Genomic DNA, 22,559 nt, shown 5'->3' with positions numbered 1-22,559 from the left:
AGTCATGGACCCACTACTAGATCTTGCTATTTAATGCATTCATCCAGAAGCACATATATTGCTAAGTCACAACTTCTACAATATTTTGGTAACTGTGTTTCAGGATGATTGGCTGCCTTCATTTCATATACTTCATTTACTGGCTGGGGTCAGTGCACGAAGTGCCCCTCCTGCTCCGCTCTGTTTCTAGGCCCACAGCCTGGAAGGTTGGGGGCAGGGGGCGGGTCGGCACCTGATGATGACAATGATGCTGTCAAAGATGTTGTAAGGGTTGCGCAGGTAGTCGAAAAGCCCGAAGGCAGCCAGCTTCAGGAGCATCTCCAGGGCAAACATGCTGGTGAAGACCACATTGCAGATCTCCAGGATGTTGGTCAGCTCCTCAGGCTGTAGGGGTGTTGGGGCAGGGGATGGGAGCCCGGTCAGGCCAGAGGGAAGCTGCGGGTCCCTCCCTCTGGACACCCATCAGCTTCAGGACCCCCGCAGAGGCAGGGAGGCCTGGCTCAGCCACCCTGGCTCCATGACCTGCAGGTTGGTGTCCTCGTTGGAGCTCCATCTCCCCCTGCACTTGGCCTCAAGAACCTGACAACTCTGCTGCATCTCTGCCATTCTGAGGGGTCCACTGAGATGGGAATGACCTTCCACAGATTTGGCAGAGATGCTGGTACTACATACTGAGGGCCATGTTATGATACCCATTTTACAGATGAGGAAACTAAGGCTCAGAAACCAGTCTAAGGTCATATGACTAAACACAGAACAAGACAGAAAGGCAGGCCAGTAGCTGCTGAAACTTCCTATTTGCCCATGACCCTAAGCCACTTAGTGAGCATGTGCAGGACCTGTTCTGTGCATTTTATAGGCATCATGTTACTTAATCCCTCACGGGAGTCCATCATACAGATGAGGAAACAGATTCAGAGAAGGCCAGTCCCCTGCCTGAGGCTGCAGAGCTAGCAAGGGGCAGAGCCAAGATTCAAACTCAGGCAGCCTGGCTCCAAGACTCCTGCCCTTAACCCCTGCCTGTGCAGACCTCCCCATCCAGCCCTCCCTTCTCTCCACTTTCCTAGCAATGTGGCTGGAGACCACCACGCCCCCTGAGGGAGGACAGAGACTGTTCATCTACCGTGTGCCTCGACAGCTCTTAATCCACCCGACCACCCGCTCGGTAGGGCTTACTTCACACACTTCTCAGAGGACACTAAGGGCGGAGAGATTAAGAATCAAAGTCACCAGCGGGTCAGAGGGAGGCTAGTCCCCCTGGCCATAGAGCCATCCTCTACTCCAGGAGCTGTGTACCTGCTGGTTTTTAGCAGCAAGTGACAGCCCTGCAAGTGGGACCACTCGAGGGACACCAGTGTCTGAAACAGGCCACACTGCTGGCCGTGACCAGGGGCAGGGTTCCAGGTCCCCTCCTCCTCGGCCAGGCCTGTTTCCTCACCCATAAAACAAGGGGAGTGAGATGAGGGCCAGACGAGGCCCCAGCCCTTCTCCCCCTCTGCAGCCCCACCAGGACTAGTGAAGTGTCTGGTCTCTGCTCACCACTGAGTCAGGCTGTCCCCGCCTGATCACGGAGAAGGGAAAGGCCATCTGTCAAGCCTGACCATGCGCCCCTGCTGAGCCCGACACCAACACAATTACTGATGCCTCAGACAACCTATGAGGCCGCTGTTGGCATCTCCATTTTACAGATGAGGAAACTGAGGCTCAGAGAAGTGAACTGCCACACAGCAAGGCTGTGGCAGAGCCACCAAGTCAGACGCCAAACTACTCTCCCAGTACACACCCCGACCCGCCCCCTGAAACTCATCCACCCATCCACCCACTCATTCACAGCTGCATACACTCCACAGGTCTTCCAAGCATCCGTCAGGTCCTGGGCTCGTGCTAGCCAGGGTGGGCAGTGGTGAACGAATCAGGACATTCTCCCTGCCCTTGAGAAGGGCAGGGTCCACTGACAAAGCCCATTTCACGAGTTAACAAACCAGTCGGCAGATGCTAAAAACAGAGGAAGGTTGAGGGTGTTTTGGGGGAACACAGACAGTGGAGTCAGGAGCAGCTTCCTGGAGGAAGTGACATCTCAGTGAGACCTCAAGCTGAAGGGGGAGCAGGAGACAGGGAGAAGAGAGGGTATCTGGGCACAGGGACCAGCCCGAGCCAAGGCTGGGGGAGACAGGAGAGCTCCCATCACCAGCACCGCCCCTCCACCGGGGGACCAGGCCTCAGGGCCTGACGCTGATTCCACTCGGGTCAAAAGGAGATGAGAGAAAAATAACCCAACCCTCCGCTTCCGCCTGGTGTCTGAGAAATCTAATAAAACTGCCAGCTCCTCTCAAGCCCAGATAAAAGGCGAAGGCGCTATTTCCATCTGTAATTACATTTGACTCACAAAATGGTCCCAAAAGGGGAGTGGGCCCCCGAGAGAGGCACCCAGTGAGGAGGGGCTGGGGCCCAGCATCCCTGGCTGAGCCAGGGCCCAGGTGCTGCTCGGAGCCACCAATTTCCCAGCCCGCCAAAACAGAGATGAAAGATGTGGCCGCTGACAGTCCACAATGGCCAGCGCTGGCTCCGGCCACACGTGCTGCACACACTCCCGCCCAACTGCAGCTGAGGAGGAGCCCCCACCCCACTCTCTCTCCCCGAAAGGTCACCTGCTTGCTCCCCTCCTCCCTTGGAACAGCTGTTTCTCTAGTCAAGCGCACACCTGTTAATCTTTTTCTAATGGACCACCCATCACTCCTGCGAGCATTTTTCTGGGAGAGAGACAGTGAGCGGGAGAGAGAGACAGACAAATACAGATACAGTGAGTGAGAGACTAAGGGGGGAGGTACGTGGAGAGGGACAGGGCAGCCATTAGAGAGATGGACAGAGAGGGACTCGAAAAGAGAGACGGACAGACAGACTCATATAGACACAGGGAGTGAGAAGCAAAGGCAAGGTGTGGAGAGACAAGACAGAGAGAGAAAAATAAAGATAAAAACATAGCGAGGGACCAAGATCATGACACTGTATGTGAGTTAGAGACAGAGCCAGAAACTGAGAGAGAGCAGGCAGACAGACAGACAGACAGAGACTGCAGACAGGTGGCTGGAAATGGCAAAGACCCATCCAATGGAAGAGGAGGTGCCAGGGGAAGAAAAACCAGGTTAAGCCAGAGGCAGGAGTACAGAGGGCAGATGAGGGGCTGCCAGCGGGAGGTGAGGCCAGAAGCAGAGGGAGAGGGGTAGGGGCAGGACCAGCTCATCCCTGCCGGACGCCAGGCTTGGGAGGCCCGGCTGCCTGGCCTCTGACCATTTCTGCAGGGGCAGATAAGGGCCCAGTCAGGCAGGGGTCTCTAAGTTGCCCCCAGGAACCCCTAGAGCCCAGCATCATCCCCATGATAATAATGGCAGCTGGTATTAAAGCATCTCCCACGTGCGAGGTAGCGCTAAGCACTTTCCATGAATTATCCAGTATAAGCCTCAAACATTACCCTATAGTATCCCCATTTTACAGACAGGGAAACTGAGGCTCAGAGAGGAGAAGCAACAGTCCCCGGCCATGGCCAAGCAGTGGTAGAATCAGATCTCAAACACCGGTCTCCTCCCTCCGGCCCACACCCTCATTCTGCCATGTCCCAAGTGTCTTTACCTGTCCTGCTTTTCTGACTTGAGGCTCCAGTTCACCACAGACACGTCACTGCCCTGCTTACAAGCCTTCCAAGGCTCCCCACTGCCCTAAGGATAAAGCCAGTCTCAAGACTTCATGAATAGACCCCCTCAGCCTCCTGGGCTGTTGGCCCTGCCCCAGGTGCACATCCTCCTTGAAGACTCAGGGTCTTACATGGGAATGCGTATGCTCCTGGTGCCTGCCTCTGGCCCTCCTGTCTCACTAATGAAATCTGAGTCATCCTTCAAGATCCATCTCCTGTGTCACCACCTCCAGGAAGCCTTCCCCAACCGCAGCTCATGTTGGTGTCTCTCTCCCCTAAGCCCTCACGAAGCTGGAATGTAGGGCACTAAGCCACTCTATCTTCCTCTTCCCGGAGTCACCCCAGACCTGGGTTGGCAGTGACTTGATGGAGCTGCTGAAAAGAGAATAAAGCCTACTTGACCCATCCACTGATTTGGAGGCCCTGAATGCTGTCTTCTGGGAGCTGGAGAGAGTGGACTTGCCCCAGCCAGGGTCAGCCCTTCCCCACAGAGGCTCCTTGCACTCCTGCCCTGCTACCCATTCAGCCTGACCCTCTTTTTTGTTGTCCAACTTGGTCACCATCCTCTAGCTCTAGGACAGCATTGCCCAGCTCAGGAGGAGAGGGGTGCGCTCAGACAGCCTGCTCCCAGGAGCAGTGCCTCCCCACCCATCTCCTGCTGGCTCTGTGGAACCTCCAACTCAACCTCAGTATCTGAGAGCCCAGTGCTGATAGCTGCTCACCATGTCACACTGGGCAAGCCAGTCCACTTCTCTGAGCCTGTTTCCCCGTCTGCCCAGTGGGGACAAGATGTTCACCCTGCTTGCCCCAGAGGGCTGCCGTGAGGCTCACACAGGGAGGAGATGTGCAACACATCAGATGATGATAGAGGAATCTGGCTGCCCAAGTCGACCCCATCTACCTGTCTCAGTCACAGACTGTCCTGGGCCCTCCACCCCAGGGCTATGCAGGGTGGGGGACCGACTTCGGCACCATCTGACCACCTCATGGGTCACACAAAGGCCCCTGCTTGGCTGACCCCCACTTTCCCCTGTCACCTCCTCCCAGGCCAGTGCCTGCAAGGAATGTATGTGGCCACGAGGACCCTGGTGACACTCCCTTGTGATTTTGGCAGCAGCGACCACCTAAAGGCCATGGGCTCCCACAATCTCACCTCTCATTTGAGTGCTTGTGACCCCAGAGGCAGGGGTGGCCCCACTTCGCAGCAGGAGAAAGAAAGCAGCCACCTGCCTCCCCCCACCTCACCAGCTGCCAGCCCCCCACCTCACCACCTGCCTCCCCCCACCTCACCAGCTGCCAGCCCCCCACCTCACCACCTGCCGCCCCCCACCTCACCAGCTGCCGCCCCCCCACCTCACCACCTGCCGCCCCCCACCTCACCACCTGCCAGCCCCCCAACCCGGTGGCCACACTAAGCTCCCTGCAGGCGGGTTGTGCAGCCGGGGTAGGGTGGGGCAGCCAGGGTAGGGTGGGGCAGCCAGGGTAGGGTGGGGCAGCCAGGGTAGGGTGGGGCCCCAGGATGCCTCCCCTCTGCAGTCACCTCCCCCGCAGGAGAGGGGCAGTATACAATCACGTCTCTCCTGCTCCTCCCCTTCCCTCCCTGCCCCCCAGACAGCCCTGAGCCACCTCTCTCCACAGGCGCCCCTCAGATGAGGCTGCTCAAAATAAACTCGGGGGCGGCCCGCTCCCTGCCAGCAGTGTCTGGGAGCGGGGGCTGCGGAGCAAAACTACCCTTGGCTTAGGAGCAGGCCCTGCACAGAGCTCGGTCAATGGCTGACACTCCGAGCCGCTTTAAAGAGAACATTTTTTAAATTCTTCCTCCCCCTCACTTTGTCTTTAATTAATAATTTTTTGAGACTCCAGATGGCATATAGGAAGCTCACTCCAAGGGTGGTGGCGTAAGGCTCCAACAAAAAATTAGAAAATTATTCATAACTAGTGAGGACCTACTATGCACCAGGCTTCTTGATGCATTTAACCCTCCCTCTGGAAGAAGGGTCCGTGTGACCATTAACAGATGGGGACAGTGGCTGAAGGAGGCCAGGCGACTTGCCCAAGGCCTCCCTGCTGGTCAACAGCAGAACCAGGGACGGAGCCCAGACCTTGAGCTGACAGAGTTCAGTTCTCTGGCAGTGACGTTCAGAGTGGGAAGGGGGTGGGGGTAATACCTGCGCTTAGTAGGTGCTCAGTATATGGGAGCTGATCCCTATGAGGAAAAGGGCATGAAGTTAGGGCGCCTGCTCATGGATGAGGAGGCCAGGGAGGGTCCTGTGAAGCGGCAGAGCCTGGCCAGTGAGGGCAGCCTCTCCCAGACCAGCCAGGGGACAGGGGTACCTGCGGGGCCACAGAGGCGGCTTCCCCATATGGAGGCCGAAAACCTTGCTCAGTAGGATGTGGCAGGAGTGAGGGGGGCCAGGCCAGGGAGGGAGACCCTGAGGAGGCTTGAGCAGGGACTATGGCCTGGCCTGAGGCTGGCGCTGCAGATAGAGAGAGAGAGGCTGGACCAGCGAACGGAGCAGCCCTGGCCGCCGTGTTGCCTTGGGGGGATGGCTGAGAAGGCAGGAGCCAGCAGTACGCTGGCAAACAGGCCTCTGAAAAATAGTCCTGATTTGCAACATGTGCCAATTTCCATGGTGTAAATACTCCCACCACGGCCAATTTCAAGCTACCAACTGTTTTTAACAACGGGTTTGCCAAATCCTTGAGTATGAGAAAATTGGCTCTTGCAAGCTAGTTCCACAAGCCACTGGCAGGGACAGGGCTCAGGTTCTGGTGCAGCAGGATGGTGATGGGCACCCTTGGTGCTGCCCCACCCAGAAGCTAGAGCCAGTATCCCAACAGCACCGGTTCCCTGTGGGGCTCTCCCTGGGGACACAGGCCCAGCCAGGCCTCTGGCCCCTGTCTGACCTGGCCAGGCCAAGGCCAGAAGGTGGGACCCTAGGCCAGGGGGTCTGGGCTGCCGGTCTCACCAGCTTTACCCTGCAGAGAGCCTTCCCCCAGCCCTCCCCAAGACATTTTTAATTAAGCTGGAACGGCAGGCAAACCGGCAAACAGGCAGCTCTGAGCAGAGTGGTGGCAGCCCCAGGGGCCGCATTTCAGTAAATTGAATAGAGCCTGTGTCTGGCGAACTAATGAACAGGGAAATGAGAGTGTGGCCCACCCCCGGGCACAGTGGGCGGCCAGGCCCCGCAGAAAGAGGGCCACAGGGAAGCAAAAGGGGGGGGCGTCAAAAACCAAAACCCTGTAGGGCGTCAGTCTTGCCACACAAAGATGTGGGTTCAAATTTGGCCCCTGTCTGGCTGTGAGACCTTGGGCTGGAGATATCCCCTCCTGGAGCCTCAGGGTCACCAGCTGCCAGATGCAGAGCCTCACAGGGCTGGGGTGCAGGTTAGGGGAGGGCCCCCCACCTAAGGGCTGGGGCACAATGGGAGCCAGAAAATGATGTTATTCCAAACGAAGCCAGGGCTGGATTTGTCAAAGCTGTCACCCCAGGTATGACCCATGGACTAGGGACATCTGTGCTAACCCCTCACAGGTCTCCATCCTGTGTCCCCACAACAGCCTCCTTTCCTGCTGTACACACCTTCCCTGTGCTCCTGCCACCTCCCAGAAGCTGTCCCCTCCCCCACGTGCTATCCCCTCTTGGGGACCCTTTCTCTGAACTCATCTCACCTCTGAACCCCAGCAGTATCCCTGATGGCCCAAGGGGCCTGGGACACACCATTCTACTCAGCCAACACCTTCCTGCACCCCGTGCACCCAGAGTTGAGGACAGAAGCAACCACAGGTTTGGCCAAGAAGGGAGATGGGGGACAGCCTCTGCAGGGCAGCCTCGGGGCTGTGGTGAGGGGGAAGTCAGGGGGTGCGTCAAGGACAGGAGGGCAGGTACATTGTGGGCAGAGCATGAGAGGCCTTGAATGTCAGTGGAAAAGTCTGCATTTCATGCCAAGGGCATTAATGGGGGCTGTGGAGGTTTGGGGGCAGGGGAGATCCCAGCCTCTGGAAAGATCAGTCCAGCTATTTTGGAGACAAGAGACAAGCAGGCTTACGTGGAGGGGTGGCGAATGGAAGTTAGGATTTGGCAGGGATTGGCAGGGAGTGGGCTGTGGGTGCCTTGGTGTCCAGGCTGAGACGCTTAGAGGGAACAGAACTGGAACCCCTCGTTCTCACCCTGAGTAGTCACTTGGTCACTCATTCACCCTGAGCTCCGCCTCCTCTGTGGCTGGCCCTGGGCCAGGCACTGAGGCCACATGGATGAATGGGACACAGGCTGGGGGGAGACAGACACAGAGTGGGTGTTGGACAGACCCGGGCTGCCCAGGGCCCTCCTGCGCCTGCGTGCCAGCCCGCGCCCCGTGCCTGCCCCCACTGGCCTGCTGGTGGTGCTCGATGCCCATGCTGACGGTGTTGACGAGGATGGCCATCATGATGCCCCGGTTGAAGTACTTGCTGTCCACGATGCCCCGCAGCTTGGCTCGCGTCTCCCGCCACACGTCTCCGCACAGCCCGGCAGCCCCATCCGCCTGCTCCTCCTCGTCCTCCTTCCCCAGGTCTGAGGAGGTCCCGTCCTCACTGCTCCGGGCCCCGTCTCCGTCAGCCTCATCTTCACTGCCACCCGAGCCCCCAGAGCCCGAGCCCTCCTGGCCCGAGTCGCTGCTGCCCAGGCCCGAGGGCCGCCGGCCCGCCTCGTGCTGGCAGCGGGGGCAGCTGGCAGGGTCCGAGACCAGCATGGCAGAGATGGGCTGCACCAGCGCGTGGGGCGTCGGGTCCAGGGGGCTGTGTCGGGGGCACAGCTCTGAAAGCAAGCAGAGGTCAGGGTGGATGCCTCGGGTCATACTTGCGGGTCACGGAGGAGGCAGCCTCCGCCCACACCCAGCATGTGCCCACCCTGCGTGTGACCACACGGTCACCTGGAACCTGCCAGCCCTCCACCCCATCCCTGGAGGCCCAGAGGCATGTGGTTCCTGGGGAAATAGCTTCACCTTCTGGGCTTTCTTTGCGCAGGGACGAGGAGCACCCATCTTGCAGGGCTGTGGGGCGGATTCTATCCTTGACACATGATAAGCCCAGAACAGGGTCCCTGCTTTGTCATCCCTTGGCCCTTGGCCCCAGGTTAGTCACTGAAAGACCCTCCAGGAACCCCAGGCCCTCCCCACGGTCCTGATTCATGACATCTTGGAGTTTGGAAAAAGCGGCTGAAGAGGAGCTTCTGAAAGCCCAGCAAAGCAGGCAGACATCCCTCAGAAGAGGCCAAGGTGGCTGTGGCCTTCCTCAGTTCTCCTGCCTGTGTCGGGGGCTTCTTGCATCCAGGAGGAAGGAGGAAGGAGCCCTGGGCAGGGGCTCTGGACGCACCCCTCCCACTTCCCCCTGTCCAGGCCCTGGGGAGCGGGCAGGAGGGCCCGACACAGTGGGAGGGGCCGGAGCTGCCATCCCCTCTGCTGCCCTGGGAGTGTGAGGAGCTGGGAGGGTCTTGGACTCAAGTTGTATGATCTCTGAACCATTTCAAAGAGGTGTCAGAAAGGCTCTTTCTGGGTGGCTTGGTTCCTTCTTTATATTTGTCTACATTTTCCTAGAATAAACAGGTTTTGCTTATGTAGCAAAAAAGAAAAAAAATTAGAGGAAAAAAACCTGTAATGTTTACCCTTCACTTCTGCACTTGCTTCCAAATACCTCCCAACACATGGACAAGGCCCTCTGACTCATTTGCCCTCTAGACTGGTGGGGCAGCCAGAAGCCTGGAGTGGGGCCACCTCAGCACCAGAGGTCAGAGCAAAGCCCTTGCCAGCCCAACTGTATGTGGGGCTGGGCCCTCTGACACCTGTTTCCCAAGGAAGGGGGGTGGGAGAGGCACAGAGCCCATGGGGCAAGAGGGCATGACCTCCCTCCAGAAGCCCGTCTAGGGCTTCCCTCCATGCAGGTTCCCTAGAAAGGGTGGCGGGCAGCAGCAGGAAGCCCCGAGCAGTAAACACCCTTCCCCGCGTCATCCAGGAACACGGGGTGCCAGCCTTGCCCAGACCCCAGCTCCCCCGTCCACGTGCTGGGCCAGCCCACGGGCCACCTGGAACCTCCCCCAGCACCGTGCCTGGACGGCTGGCACCCAGGGACGGGTGGGCGGCAGCTCTGAGGAGGAATTCTCCAGCTTGCCTCTCAAGAATCTGATTCCCAGGATGTGAGAGCTGCGAGCGCAGGGGCTGGGGGCGGCTGACTCCCACAGTGCACCGCCTCGTCCTCACTCCATGGCAGGGAGCTGGAGGCCGGCAGAGGGGCCGGGCTGCCCACCGTCACACCTGCGCCTGCTCTAGGATAGTCCTGATGCCTGCTGACCTCCTCACTGGCACCAACTGGGGGCAGGACTGGGCCTGGGGTGGGGCCCACCTCCTGTGGTGCCTTTGCCTCCTCCCACCAGAGAGGTTCACTTCCCCCGGAGGTGGGCCCAGCAGAGAGTGTACCTCTGACATCCCCAATGCTGAGCTTTTGTCACTGACACACTATGTGACCTCAAGTGACTCCCTTCATCTCTCTGGACTTTAGTCTTCCCATCTGAACACTGGGGATAATATTACTCACTCTGTTCCCTTCTCAGGACTGTTTTCTAGAATAGAGGAGAAAACGAATGGAAAATCTTTTCTAAGCCTAAACTGTTAACTCTCTGGAACCGTCTACAGTCAAGCAGGAGAAATGGCCCCAAGGCAGGAGCAGATTATAGAGTGGCACGTGTTCCCAACACGCCCTGTCTCTGCAAGGCTGGCCATGGCCCCTTTATTCCAGGTGACCCAGCATCACGGCTCAGGTGTGCTAGCAAGCAGGGACCCTCGGGGGAAGGGGGAGGGGGCAGGCTGTAGTGGCAGAGGGATTTTATAGCTTCAGAAGACTGAGAATTTCTTTGAAGTGTGGATCCTAGGGCGGAGCCTGAGTTGGTGTGCGCACACTGGATTGGAAGAGAATCCCTCCAGGGTGGGGCTGAGTCCCCCAGGCCCAGGGCTAGCCCAGGCCTGGCACTGACTGGTGGTCGGGAAAGGGGACAGGGAACCAAGGGCTGTGGACTGGAACTCCCAGGGGAAGATGTGGGTTCTGAACTTGCTGGACACCTCTGCTTGTGCTGGAGAGATAGGACATGTTTGCAAACGGTGCCACTTCTGAGTCCCCAGTTGGAGGCACACAAGGTCTGCGTGGGGCACTCGGGAGGCCAGGGCCACTTACTGCAGTGCCTGGGCTCCTTGGCGTGGGGCCCGGGCTTGGCGGAGCTGGGTGTCCCCGGGTCCGGGGCCTGGCGCCGGCTCTGCAGGGCCTGGTAGAGGCCCAGGGCCCGGCGCTTGGCCTTGCGCAGGATGTGGCAGACGTACTGGAAGATCTCCTCGTAGCAGTCGCCAGGCTCGGCGTAGCTGGCCACGGTGCTGGAGGACAGGTAACGCTGCCGCTGCTCCAGCATCAGCCGGTGCTCCCGCTGCTTGGTCTCCGAGAACTGGGTCGCTATGACAACGAGGCACAGGTTGATCATGAAGAAGGAGCCCACCTGTGACCAACAGGAGGAGAGGACAGGGACAGGGACAGAGGGGATGGTGGAGGCAGGGAGCCGGAGGGTGGGAAAGAGAGGCGGAGAAATGGAGAAAGTGAGGCGGGGAGACGGTGATGGAGACGGAGGAACAGAGGGATACAGAGGCAGAAAGGAAGACAAGAGGAGGGGCAGGGACAGATCCAGAACACGGAACAAGGAAAGGACAGAGCAGAGCGCAGACAGGGAGAAGCAGCCAGGGTGCAGAGAGACCAGGGCAAGGAGAGACACCGAGGGAGAGGGAGACAGACACAGAGGGTGGGGGAGACACAAAGTGACAGGGGGCAGGTGGAGACAGGGAGAGGAGGAGGAGGGGAAGGGGAGGGCCCAGAGAGACGGAGAGGCACAGGCACAGACAGGGACAGGAAAAGATGGCTGAGGCCTGGCTCCAGGAGGAGGTCTTGCTCTGGGAGGAGGCCAGGGCCACAGGACAGCGTGGCCCAGGCAGCTCCCCAGCTCCCCTGTGGAGCCTGTTTCCCAGCCCACTCCCCTCAGGCCCCTAGGCCCTTAGCGCTGAGGCCAGAGAGGGAGGCAGAGCCCCTCCCGGGCTATCCAGGCCCTGAGTCCCACCCCAGCCCTGCCCTCTCTACAGCCTTGACCTTGGCCCCAGGTGGGCCTCCAGACAAGAAAGAGAAGCTTCCCTAGAAAGGGTTTCGTTGTGTGGCTTTGTCTGTGCTTGGATGGCTGGTGGGGAGAGGCTACCCAGTTGGTGCTAGGACTCTCACCACCTCAAGCCCCAGGGCCCAGCTCCAGGGGGCACCACAGGCAAAAGAACCCTTCCTGCCCCAGCTGCCAGAGGGCAGGCTCCTCCCAGAGATGTGCTAAACCTTTGAACAGACTCAGCTGCCTGCCAGAGAGAGGGGCTGGTGGTGGCTCATCCTCCTCCAGGCTGCCCGCCAGGAGGTTCCTGAAGGCTGCAGCCCCAGTTGCTGATCTGCCTTCCTTCCCCTCCCCGCCCCACCATGGCTGGGGTGCTGGGGTTCAGGAGGGAGAGAGTATAGCAGTTGGGGAGCTTCCCTGCCCAGAGGACTCTGGGAAAATCCCTTGCCTCTAAAGTAAGAAGATGTCTCACTCATTCGCTCTCTCTGTCATTTCTTTCATAAGCCATTTCCTGGAGACCCGCTCTTCGGGCCTGGGTGAGGGGCACAGACCCTGCCCTCTGGGAGCTCACACCTGCCTCTGCAGCTGCTGTCCCCGGGGTAACCAGGCAGCTCCCCATCCCCTCTGGACCTCCACTTCAGCATCTGTAAAACAGAAGGCTTGGGCAAAATGAGCTTAGGGCTTTCCCAATCAGGAGCACTAGGGACCTTGGTTCTGAGGGCCAAGGACCCCTCACCCACTGTGTGGCCCCCGCCAGGAATCTCACCCCTCTGGGGCTCTGAGGAACAGACAAGTGACCTGCATGGCCAGGGTTGTGAGGATAGGATGACAGCATGGTGGCTCAGGCTCTGCTGTCTGGATCCCTCCCAGCACCTGGAAAACTCAGCATGCTCAGCATCCCACCAGCATGCCTTCTCCTGGGACAGGGCCACCCAGGGCCCAATCATCACAGCAATGATAGCAGCAGGGCACATTTACTGAGCACTTACTGTGTGCCAGGGGCTGTGCAGGCTGCAGGCTCCATCTCCTCTAACTCTCCCCAGGGCCTGTGAGCCAGGTGCCGTCCCTGTTCCCGGCTCCGAGATGAGCTCGGGGAGCTAAGGGACCGCCCAGGGTCGCACTGGGAGTTACCACCCTCAGACTCCCACCCCTAACTCCCTCAGGAGAAGCAGATGAAGCATCCTCCAGCCTCTCTCTGGAATTCTGGGCTCCTCCGGCAACCCCAGTGGTTGACAGTCCCCCCACTGCAGGGTTCTGTCTGGCTTCAGGTTCTCTGCAGGCGCCCCCTGCCCAGGACACTCTTCTTCTGGCTCCCTCCCTCAACCTCCATCTCCAGTCTTTAAGGCTCAATTCTGGCATCACCTCCTCCAGGAAGCCTTACTTCCCCCATCCCTCTCCAAGCTGGGTTAGAGGCCTCCTTTGGGCTTCCTTCTCTCATGGCACCTAAGACGCTGTCTGGCTCCTGTCTGCTGTAGCCCATCTTCCCCTACGAGACTGTGGGCTCCTGGAGGGCAGAACTGGCCGTCCTGACTCACTGCTCAGTACCCAGCCCTCAGCTCAGGGCTTGATGCAGTGCAGGCTGTCCTGAATGTGCTGGGGAATGACTAAACCAGTGGATGGATGGCAATGCCGAACAAAGCCTGGGCCCCTCCCCTTTGATCTGGGGTGTCTCCTTATGGGTCCAAGGCCCCAGGATCCAGGGAGGCATCGAAGCTAAGCCAACAGCAGGTGTGTCTCAGGTTAGCTTGTCCTGAACCCCTAGGTCAAAGTACCACCAGCCCAGGATAGGGTGCTGCCCCAGAGGGCCAAGCGTGCCCTCTCTCCCACCACCAGGAAGCCGGAGAATCTGGCCTTGCAGCAGCAGGGAGCCAGCAGCGACTCGCCTAGGAGTGAATCACCTTGACATCTGGGGATTGTGCTGTGGCTGAAGCTGCAGTCAGGCATGACAAGGTGGATGAGATGGCTCTGGGGAAACGGGGTGGTGGTGGGAGGGGCGGGCCAGGAAGGGGGCCCTCTCTGTGGGGCTGAGAGCGCCCCCCTTCATCTCCAGGTCTCCCCTACAAAGCAGAGCTGCTCAAGAGATGCGAGTCCCTCCGAGAATTTCAGGGAGCACCACCAGCTCACAACCAGCCCCAGGCTTCCGTTTCACAGCATCTCATCTTCCCAACCCAGGGAAAAAGGGAGAAGCTAAAGCCCTGGAGAAGCTTTCATCCTGGGGCTGCATCCCTGCTAGGGTCACAAAAGCATGTATTCCCAGAGACAACAAGGCAGAGAAACACAAGCAGGAGCAGCGCGCAGACTTAAATGCCCAGAAATGAGAAAGGCAATCGGAAGTGATGGATGCCTCTAGCAGCCACCCCCGATGAGCTCCTTCAATCACCCACGGCCCGGCTGCATTTAAAAATCGCCCCTCCAGCTGTCTCCCACTCAGCTCTCCTGGCTCTGAGGGGCACCCTGGGGACTTCCAAAGACCCCCCCAACTCTGGTCCACTGGTCATGGGTCCTTGAGCTTGCCCGAAGAGCCCCAGCTTCCCTGACACTTACTATGATAAGCAGGATAAAATAGATGAAGTTGTAGAAGGAGTGAGCATCCATCACGTAGTACATGATCTCCACCCAGCCTTCCAGAGTAATCACCTGCAGCCAGGACACAGCAGAGGAGGAGAGATTGCCTTAGACAGCTGACCCTCCCGAAAGGCAGGCAGCAAAGGAAGTGCCCCAGACAGAGGCTCCACTGTGTGCCGGGGCACCTACAAACGCTGTCTCTATCAAGCTCACAAGGGCTCCACCGGGCAGCCATCCTCATCCCCAATTATACAGGTGAGGTAACTGAAGTTCAGAGAGGTTAGGGCACTTGCCCAATGTCACACAGCCAGGAAGGAGTGGACCGGTGACTTAACTTGGTCTCTCTCACTCCAGAGCCCACCCGAATTCCAGTCTACCACACCACGGCAGGAGGGCTGGAAGCAAGGGGCCCCACGCTGCAGGTCCAGCTCGCCCCCAGGCCACTCTGAGCCTCAGCTGCTTCTTCAGTGTGTGGGATTAACGGAGCCCACCTGGTAGGGCTGGAGTGCAGCTCAGCTGAGCCTGGGAGTGTGGCTGTGACGAGGCTGGTGTGACTCTGTCCCCCACACATTTTCCCAGAGAGGGAAACAGAGCAGCCTTGGGCAAGATGGACACTGGGTCTTCCCCAGCACCATGGTCTTATTCATGTCTGGCAAATGCACAGCCTACCACCCTCTGGGGGCCAGAGGGTCCCAAAACACAGCTTCCAGGCTGTGATCACATCACGCCTGCAGCTCTGAATTCAGTGGTCCTGCCACTCCCCAGAGCAAAGTGCACACGGCAGCCATCTCGGCAAGGCCCTGCCGTCCCCCCAGGGGCCTCTCAGCCACCACCCTCTGTACCTGCCCCCTCCCTTCTTCTGACGACAGCAGGAAGGTAACCTTGACTGAACACTCACTGCACATTGGGCTCTGCTCACATCATCTGGTTTATTCTTCTCAGCCACTCAAGGTGGGGGAAACTTATCATTCCCATTTTAGAGATAAGAAAACGGAGGCACAGAGACATGAAGCAATAAACCTGAGGGCCTACAGCCATTTCCTCGAAACTCAGCTGCTGTCTGTAAACGGGCACGTTGGGCAGACATCAGTGAGCCAGGCTGCAAACGCCCAGCACAGAGCCCCACCTGCCGGGCGAGGCTGCTCACCCACCTTGCCCTCCCCCAGCCCCAGCCCAGAAGGCCTCACCTGGAAAATGACTATCCAGGCATAGCCGATGTTGTCAAAGTTGATGGCGCCCTTGTGGGGGTTGGCGCTGCCTGTGCGGCACACGTTGTAGTAGCGGTTCCAGTTGATGCAGAGCCCGCTGGCGTTGAGGTCCTGGCGCCCCGCCCCGAAGTCATAGACATCGTCCTTGGACAGGCAGCACTCACGGCCCTGCTCCTTAAGCGGGGGGATCTCGTGGCAGCCCATGATGCCATTGTCCCCCGACAGGGAGCAGATGAAGGGCATCTCGTCATCCTCCTCTGGCTGGTAGTAGGGGGGCAGGGCCACATCCCCTTGTCTGTCCATAGGTGAGGGCGGGGATAGAGGAGAAGGGGGCGGTCACCACCACGCAGCATGGCAGAACTGGCCCAACAGGCTGTCACTGCTTCCAGGCCTTTGCACATGCTGTTCCCCTTGCCTGGGACACCCTTCCCACCTCTGCCATGGTCCCCAAAACACCCACTGACCCACTGTGGGCAGTTCCAGGGTCGCCCTGCTCAGGAAACACTGTACCCTGCACACACCTCCATTATTACTCCTGCACCCAACTCCCCTGGGAGGCTGGAGCTCTTCCAGGGCAAAGACTGGGTCTGAGCACCCTAGCACCCACACACCGTTTGGTCGGTGCAGAGTAGGTGCTCAATACACAAATGCTGAATCTTACTGATCAGCATTCAGTACCTTACTGAAGGTACGATCCTCTTCCTGCCCCACCCTCTCCCATCTATGTGACCCTGGGCTGGTCACTTTCCTTCTCTGGATCTCAGTTTCTTCATCTGTAAAGAGAGGTGGCAGACCCTGCCTGCCCATCATATAGGGATAATCTGTGATTCACTGCAGTCCCAATCAGAATCCCAACATGTTTCTGTCTATGGAACCTGGCCAGATGGTTCTAGGAGTTATCTGAATGGAAGAATAGTCAAGACAATTTTTTTTAAATAAGAAAGATGAATGGAGTGCAGCCCCACAAGAGAGCAAAATACTCTTCAGTGCTGATTATTAATCCAGTGTGGTATCACAACGGGAACAGAGATTTGTGGAACACCACAGAGCATAGGGACGCCCATGTATAAAAGAGAATTTAGTAAGTTATAGAGACGCCTCTTCAGATCCGTGAAGAATGAAAGGACTAGTCAATAAATGATGTTAAGACATTGGCTATCCATTTGGAAAATAATAAAGTTAGATTTCCACATGACACCATATACAAAAATAAACCTCTTGAAGACATGGTATCAAAAGAAATGAATGTCTATTATCCCATCATTAATTGTTTATATTGATTGCACACTGAAAAAAATAACATTTTGGATATATCAGGTGAAGTAAAATATACCATAAAATTTAAAATAATAGACTCCTAGTGGATTTAAAAGCATAAAGGCAACAAAAATAACCACACAAACATTACAAGAAAATATGAAATATTTCTGCTAATTGGGGATAAGTAAGGCCTTCTTGTATAAGACACATAAAATCCAAAATCTATAAAGAAAAAGGTTAACAAGATTGATTACACACCAAGTAAAATTTCTGCGAGACAAAAGTTAGCTGACAAAGTAAAAAGACAGACAACAAATTGGGGTAAAGTGGATGCAGGGAAACTTTTTCCGTAAAGGACCGAATAGTAAGTATTATTTTGCAGACCACATGGTCTGTGTCCCAATCACACACTCCGACACTGTAACATGAAAACAGTCATAGGAAACAGGTAAACAAGAGGGCATGGCTGTGTGCCAATAAAACTTTATTTACAAAAACAGGCCAGAGTTTGCCAGTATCCCCCAGCATACCATGTTTGCATCATACAAACCAGATAAAAGATCACCATCTAAAGCATATTCAAATTCCTATAACTCAATAAGAAAAAGAAAAATAACACACTAGGAGGGAAAAGGACAAAGGAAAAGAGAAAATTCACAGAAGAAATCAAAATGACGAATATATAGGAAGAGAGGCTCCCTCACTAATAACAGGAAAACACAAACAATGACAGGAGCTCTTTTACGTGCATCCAAATGCAACCATTTCAGTCTCGATAATGCTGAGTGCAGGGAAGGGTGCGTGCAAACAGACACGCTGGTGCTCATACGCTGTTGGTGGGAGAGTAAACTGATACAACCTTTTCAGAGGGCAATTTGGCAACATTCATCATCAAGTAACATGTAGACATCAACCCAAACACATACGGTCACCTGGCAGTAACACAGGGACTCCTGCAACCCCGTGGAGAAAGGATGGACTTCTCCATCAACAGTGCCGGGACAACTGAATATCTGCATGAAAAATGAGCCTTGACTCCAACCACGGGCCATTCTAAAAATTATTTGAAATGGAATATAGACCTAAATGTGAATGACAAAAACAAGAAAGCTTCGAAAAGAAAACACTGGAGGATATTTTCATGACCTTGAGTTAGGAAAAGATTGTTTAAACTGGATACAAAAAGCAATGCTAAGAAAATGACTGATAATCTAGACTTTATTGCAACCAAGAGCTTCTGTTCATTAAATGACTCCATTAAGAGAGTGAAAATGGAAAATTCAGACTGGAATAAAGTATCTGCAATATATATACATAGAACTGCTACAAATTTATAATAGAAAGGCAATCCAATTTTTAAATGGCAAAAGACTATACAGACACTTCACCAGAGGATATACCAATGGCTGAAAAACATCACTACTCATCAGGGTAATTCAAATGAAAACTACAATAAGGTACCACTGCACTCTCCCAAGAGCGGTGAAAATTAAAGAGCTGACAATTCCAAAAGTTGCTAAGGATGTGAGGCGACTGGAACTCTCGGACTTTGCTGGTGGACATTTAGTGCAACCATCTGGGGGAAACATTTGGCAAAAATCTAGTGGAGCTAATAAACATATCCACTTCCTTAACCCGGCGATTCCTCTCCTGGGAATTTACCCAAAAGAAAGCATAGCCATATCCACTCAAAGACATGTACAAGGATATTCATGAGTCGCGGAGCCAAAGAACCAGAAACCACCCAAATCAACGGCAGCGTGGAAACACACACAGCGGTATATTCACTTGGCCGAATCCTCGCTGCAATGAAACAGAAGAAAATAGTGACCCACGCAACAACTTGGACAAATCTTACAGACACAGGACGCTGAGCTAAAGAAGCAGACAGAAAAGGTAACAGCCTACATGATTCCATCTAAAGAAACCTCAAAAACAGGCAAAAGGAATCTGTGGTCACACTGAACAGCGGCTGCTTTGGGATGAGGAGAGAATGACTGGGGAGGGGCAGGAGGGAGCTTCCTGGGGACTGCGAGTTTCTCAGGGCAGACTTACACCGGCGTGGGACCCACGTAAACCTCACGGAGCCGTGCGCTTAACAGCTGTGCCCGCTACTGACTGTAATTTATATCTTAACCCCAAAAACGTATTTTAAAAATGGACACATGGGCATACCTTATTTCACTGAGCTTTGTTTATCGTGCTTCTTACAAATTGAAGTTCTGTGGCAACCCTGCCTCGAGGAAGTCTACCGGTACCATTTTTCCAAAAGCATTGGCTCACTTAGTGTCTCTGTGTCACATGTTGGTAATTCTTGCAATATTTTAAACTTTCATTATTATCATATTTGTTATGTTGCTCTGTGATCAGCGATCTTTGATGTTACTACCACAACTCGCTGAAGGCTCGGAGAATGGTTAGTATTTTTTGGCAATAAAGTAATTTTTAATTGGGGTATGTTCATTTTTATGCTATTACACATTTAGTAGATTATAGTATAGTGTAAATATAACTTGATAGGTACTGGGAAACCAAAACATTCATGTGACTCGCTTTATTGCTGGGGTCTGGAACCTATCCCACAATATCTCCGAGGTATGTCTTATAGTTTGACCAGTAATTATGAGTCTAGTCATTAATCACACGAGTATACACATTTTGCAAGCATACACAATGTTCCCTGCAGGCTTGTATGTTAAGAGCAAGAACTTGGAGACCGTGCAAGGTCCATCAACAGAAGCTGGCTTGCTGAACTGTGGTTCATCCGTGGAATAAGAAACACTGATGTGAAGACACACTGTCAAAGCAATTTGCACTTTTAAAACCTCTCTGGGGTGTAAACAGTGGTATGTGTGCATTATTGCCCAGACAAACTCTGGGAGAAGGGACACCAGATCTGGGCTCAGACTCTGGGCCCTGCCACTTCCTAGCTAGGCGACACTGTCCTGATTCTGTGCTCATCAAGAACGCTCAAACTGACCATCTGCGGTCTCCCCAGGGACTTCCGCACCTGGATGGATGCTTTGAGCACACTCACAGGGGGCAGTCACCACAGGCTTTGGAGTCAGGGGAACCCAGGTTCTAATTCTATTTTTGACTTTGCCAAGCTATGTGCCTGGGAGCAAGGTTCTCCTCTCTCAGCCTCAGTTTCTCGGTCTCCACATGGGATCAAAAGCCAAGCATCACCTCCACGGCCTCTGTCATACAGGAGCGCTTCCTCACTGCTAACCAAGTAAATAAGCCAGTCCAGAGACACCCAACAACCGAATGAACTCACAAGTGAGGTAGTTTCAGACAGAGATAATGCTAAGAAGAAAATCAAGCAGGATAATGCAATAAAAGGCCTGGGGGACAGGGTGGTGAGGGAAGGCCTCCAGGAGGAGGCAACATTGGGGCTGAGCTGGGATAATGAGAAGGCGGCCGCCACAGAATGACCATGGGAAGGATCTGAGTGGGACAGAGGGGTCTGGATGTGTCCTGCACCCCCAAAGCTGAGAGCTCCTACCTGTGCATCTCCATCTTTGAAGGCCAGACCAGAAGAAGCAGTGGCCCCCTCTCCTGCTGCCCCAGGCCGAGCCTCAGGGCCCGACTTTTCCAAATGATTGACTCTGTATGGGTCCCCTTCCCTGCCATAGGGCCCTTACCCACAGAGGGGTCCCATCTCTGGTCGGCCCAGATCCCCCATTTTTCCCCCACAGTGATGGGCAGGTGAGCCAGTCTCTTTTACAGGCCTCCTCCCGGCTCTCCAGCTTAGTTCCTTTCCCACGAGCAACAGTCAGGCTGTGAAGCAGAACCCAGCCCACGCCTGTGCGGGTCCCCATGCTCCTGAGGTCATCCTCAGTCCACAAAAGTCACTCAGGGGAGGCATCTGTGACCAGCTCCAGCCAGGGTGCTCCCCGAGGGCAGGAACTCCACCTTCTACCGCGTCCTCAGCCCTGAGCACCAGCTGGGCAAGAGCTGCCCCTTGGGTGGGTTTGTCAAGTGAGAGGATGAATGAAGATGCTTTCTTACTTCTGTGTCCCTGGGGCCTGGCACACAGCAGGAGTGCACTAATGCACGTTAGTGAAATGAAATCAAAGTCATGTCCAAAGACACACGGGCACGTATGTACACTCGGAGACAGTGCTCATCCCTCTCCGCTGAGACTATAGATGTCAAATTCCTCAGACAACGCAACCCAACTCCTCCAAGAACCAAAGCTTGATTTCTGTTTAGATAGCTCTGGATAATCATCTCTCTGAGAAGCTGCCTGCTGCATTGCTCTTAGACACAAGTGGGCCGAGGGCAAGCCAACCTTTCCCTGATGACTCACGGTCACTGATAGGAATGTCTGGGCTGTAATTAGAGAGCCGGGTTCCATGTCTGCTTTTAAGGTTTTCTGTCTTCTTTTCCCCTGTTGGCATCACTTCTGCTGGGGTCTCAACTGCCCTTTCCCCTCCTACCCAACCTTCTAGTTTGCTGCTTCCATTCTTTGGCCCCAATTCTCAATTCCCAAATAAGGTAAAACTGTGTATTAAGTACGAGTCACTAGGAGCTGTTTAGACTAGAACTCTGTGATATCAATTTTGAGAGCTCAGAGGCCTTCTGTGCTCATTTGGTGTCCAACCATTCACGGGAGACCCCCCACCAGCTCACCTGGGCACATCCCTTCATCTCTCTGCGCCACTGGGAATAAGGCTTGGGACCAGGTGGTCAATGGGGAGACATTCCTAGCCCTAAAATATTCAGCCCCACTGCTGCCCCAGGGAAAGCTGGCCGGGGGCCACGGGGCGGGGGGCCGGGGGCCGCACTCACATGGTGAAGTTCTCCTCCAGGAAGCAGCGGTTGCGCAGCAGGCCTGCCCAGAGCTGCACGCCGATGATGCCAAAGATGAAGAAAACAAAGAAGCAGAGCAGAAGGACATTTCCCAGCATGGGCAGCGTGTCCAGGAGCAGGTTCACCAGGATCCGCATACCTGGGAGAGGGAAGGGTGGAGGGGTTGGCAGACAGAGGCAGAGGTCCCAGAGAGGAGAGAGCGGGAGCAGGGTTAGAGAAACAGGAGGCGGTGGGAGGAGAGGTGAGACATGTGCGCAGGGCCTCCTCACTGCACCTAGCCTGCTCAGTGGCCACAAGACAGACCTTCTCCTTGGTATCTGCCCCTCCACCCAGAGGCCATGGCAATGGCTCTGGGCCCCACTGCACTTCCACTAGATCACAGATGAATAAGCAGGCATTTATAGAGCAACTTCTATGTGCCAGGTGCTTTTCTGGGTAGTGCACAAATATGATCTCCTTTGGTCTCCGTGACAACTCTGTGAGGGTGGTACTATTATCCCTATTTTATAGAAGAGGCAACTGGAGGTTCATAGAACTGAAGTTACTTGCCCAAGGTCGCACAGCAGAAGGAGCAGGGTCTGGACTTAAACCAGGTGTCCTGACACCAAGTCCAGCACTCTTTCCACAACACCAAGGACCCAGAGGCCTGGGACTGAGGTGGGCTCATCTCACTATACCCAGCCCCCACCTAGGATGGGCATAGCAGGTGCCTAATAAGTGTGTCCTGAATGTCCTTCATCTCCAGGGCAGTCACTTGTCCCCTGATCATGCCAGGACCCATCAGTACCAGCCAGAGGCACTCTGCTGACCCACCCCACTGCATGATGGAACCAGGCAGAGCTCTGAAGAACCACGGCCAGCCAAAGGACTC

At 55.4% G+C, this 22,559-nt stretch overlaps 1 protein-coding gene across 1 annotated transcript in view; it reads right to left on the bottom strand.

Annotated features, from left to right (window-relative positions):
* Positions 1-22,559, bottom strand: part of CACNA1I (calcium voltage-gated channel subunit alpha1 I) — a 110,924-nt gene that overhangs the window by 29,732 nt on the left and 58,633 nt on the right. Inside the window, exons 6-11 of the mRNA XM_074375583.1 lie at positions 21,668-21,827; positions 15,593-15,908; positions 14,385-14,477; positions 10,889-11,201; positions 8,062-8,483; positions 233-384 (exon numbers count right to left, since the gene is read on the bottom strand). Of these exons, the coding sequence (XP_074231684.1) occupies positions 233-384; positions 8,062-8,483; positions 10,889-11,201; positions 14,385-14,477; positions 15,593-15,908; positions 21,668-21,827 (1,456 nt within the window). The remainder of the gene's footprint in view (positions 1-232; positions 385-8,061; positions 8,484-10,888; positions 11,202-14,384; positions 14,478-15,592; positions 15,909-21,667; positions 21,828-22,559) is intronic.

This window comes from Camelus bactrianus, chromosome 12 (assembly GCF_048773025.1).
Source record: "Camelus bactrianus isolate YW-2024 breed Bactrian camel chromosome 12, ASM4877302v1, whole genome shotgun sequence".
NCBI classification, from domain to species: Eukaryota; Metazoa; Chordata; class Mammalia; order Artiodactyla; family Camelidae; genus Camelus; species Camelus bactrianus.
This window is presented reverse-complemented; position numbering and strand designations above follow the sequence as displayed.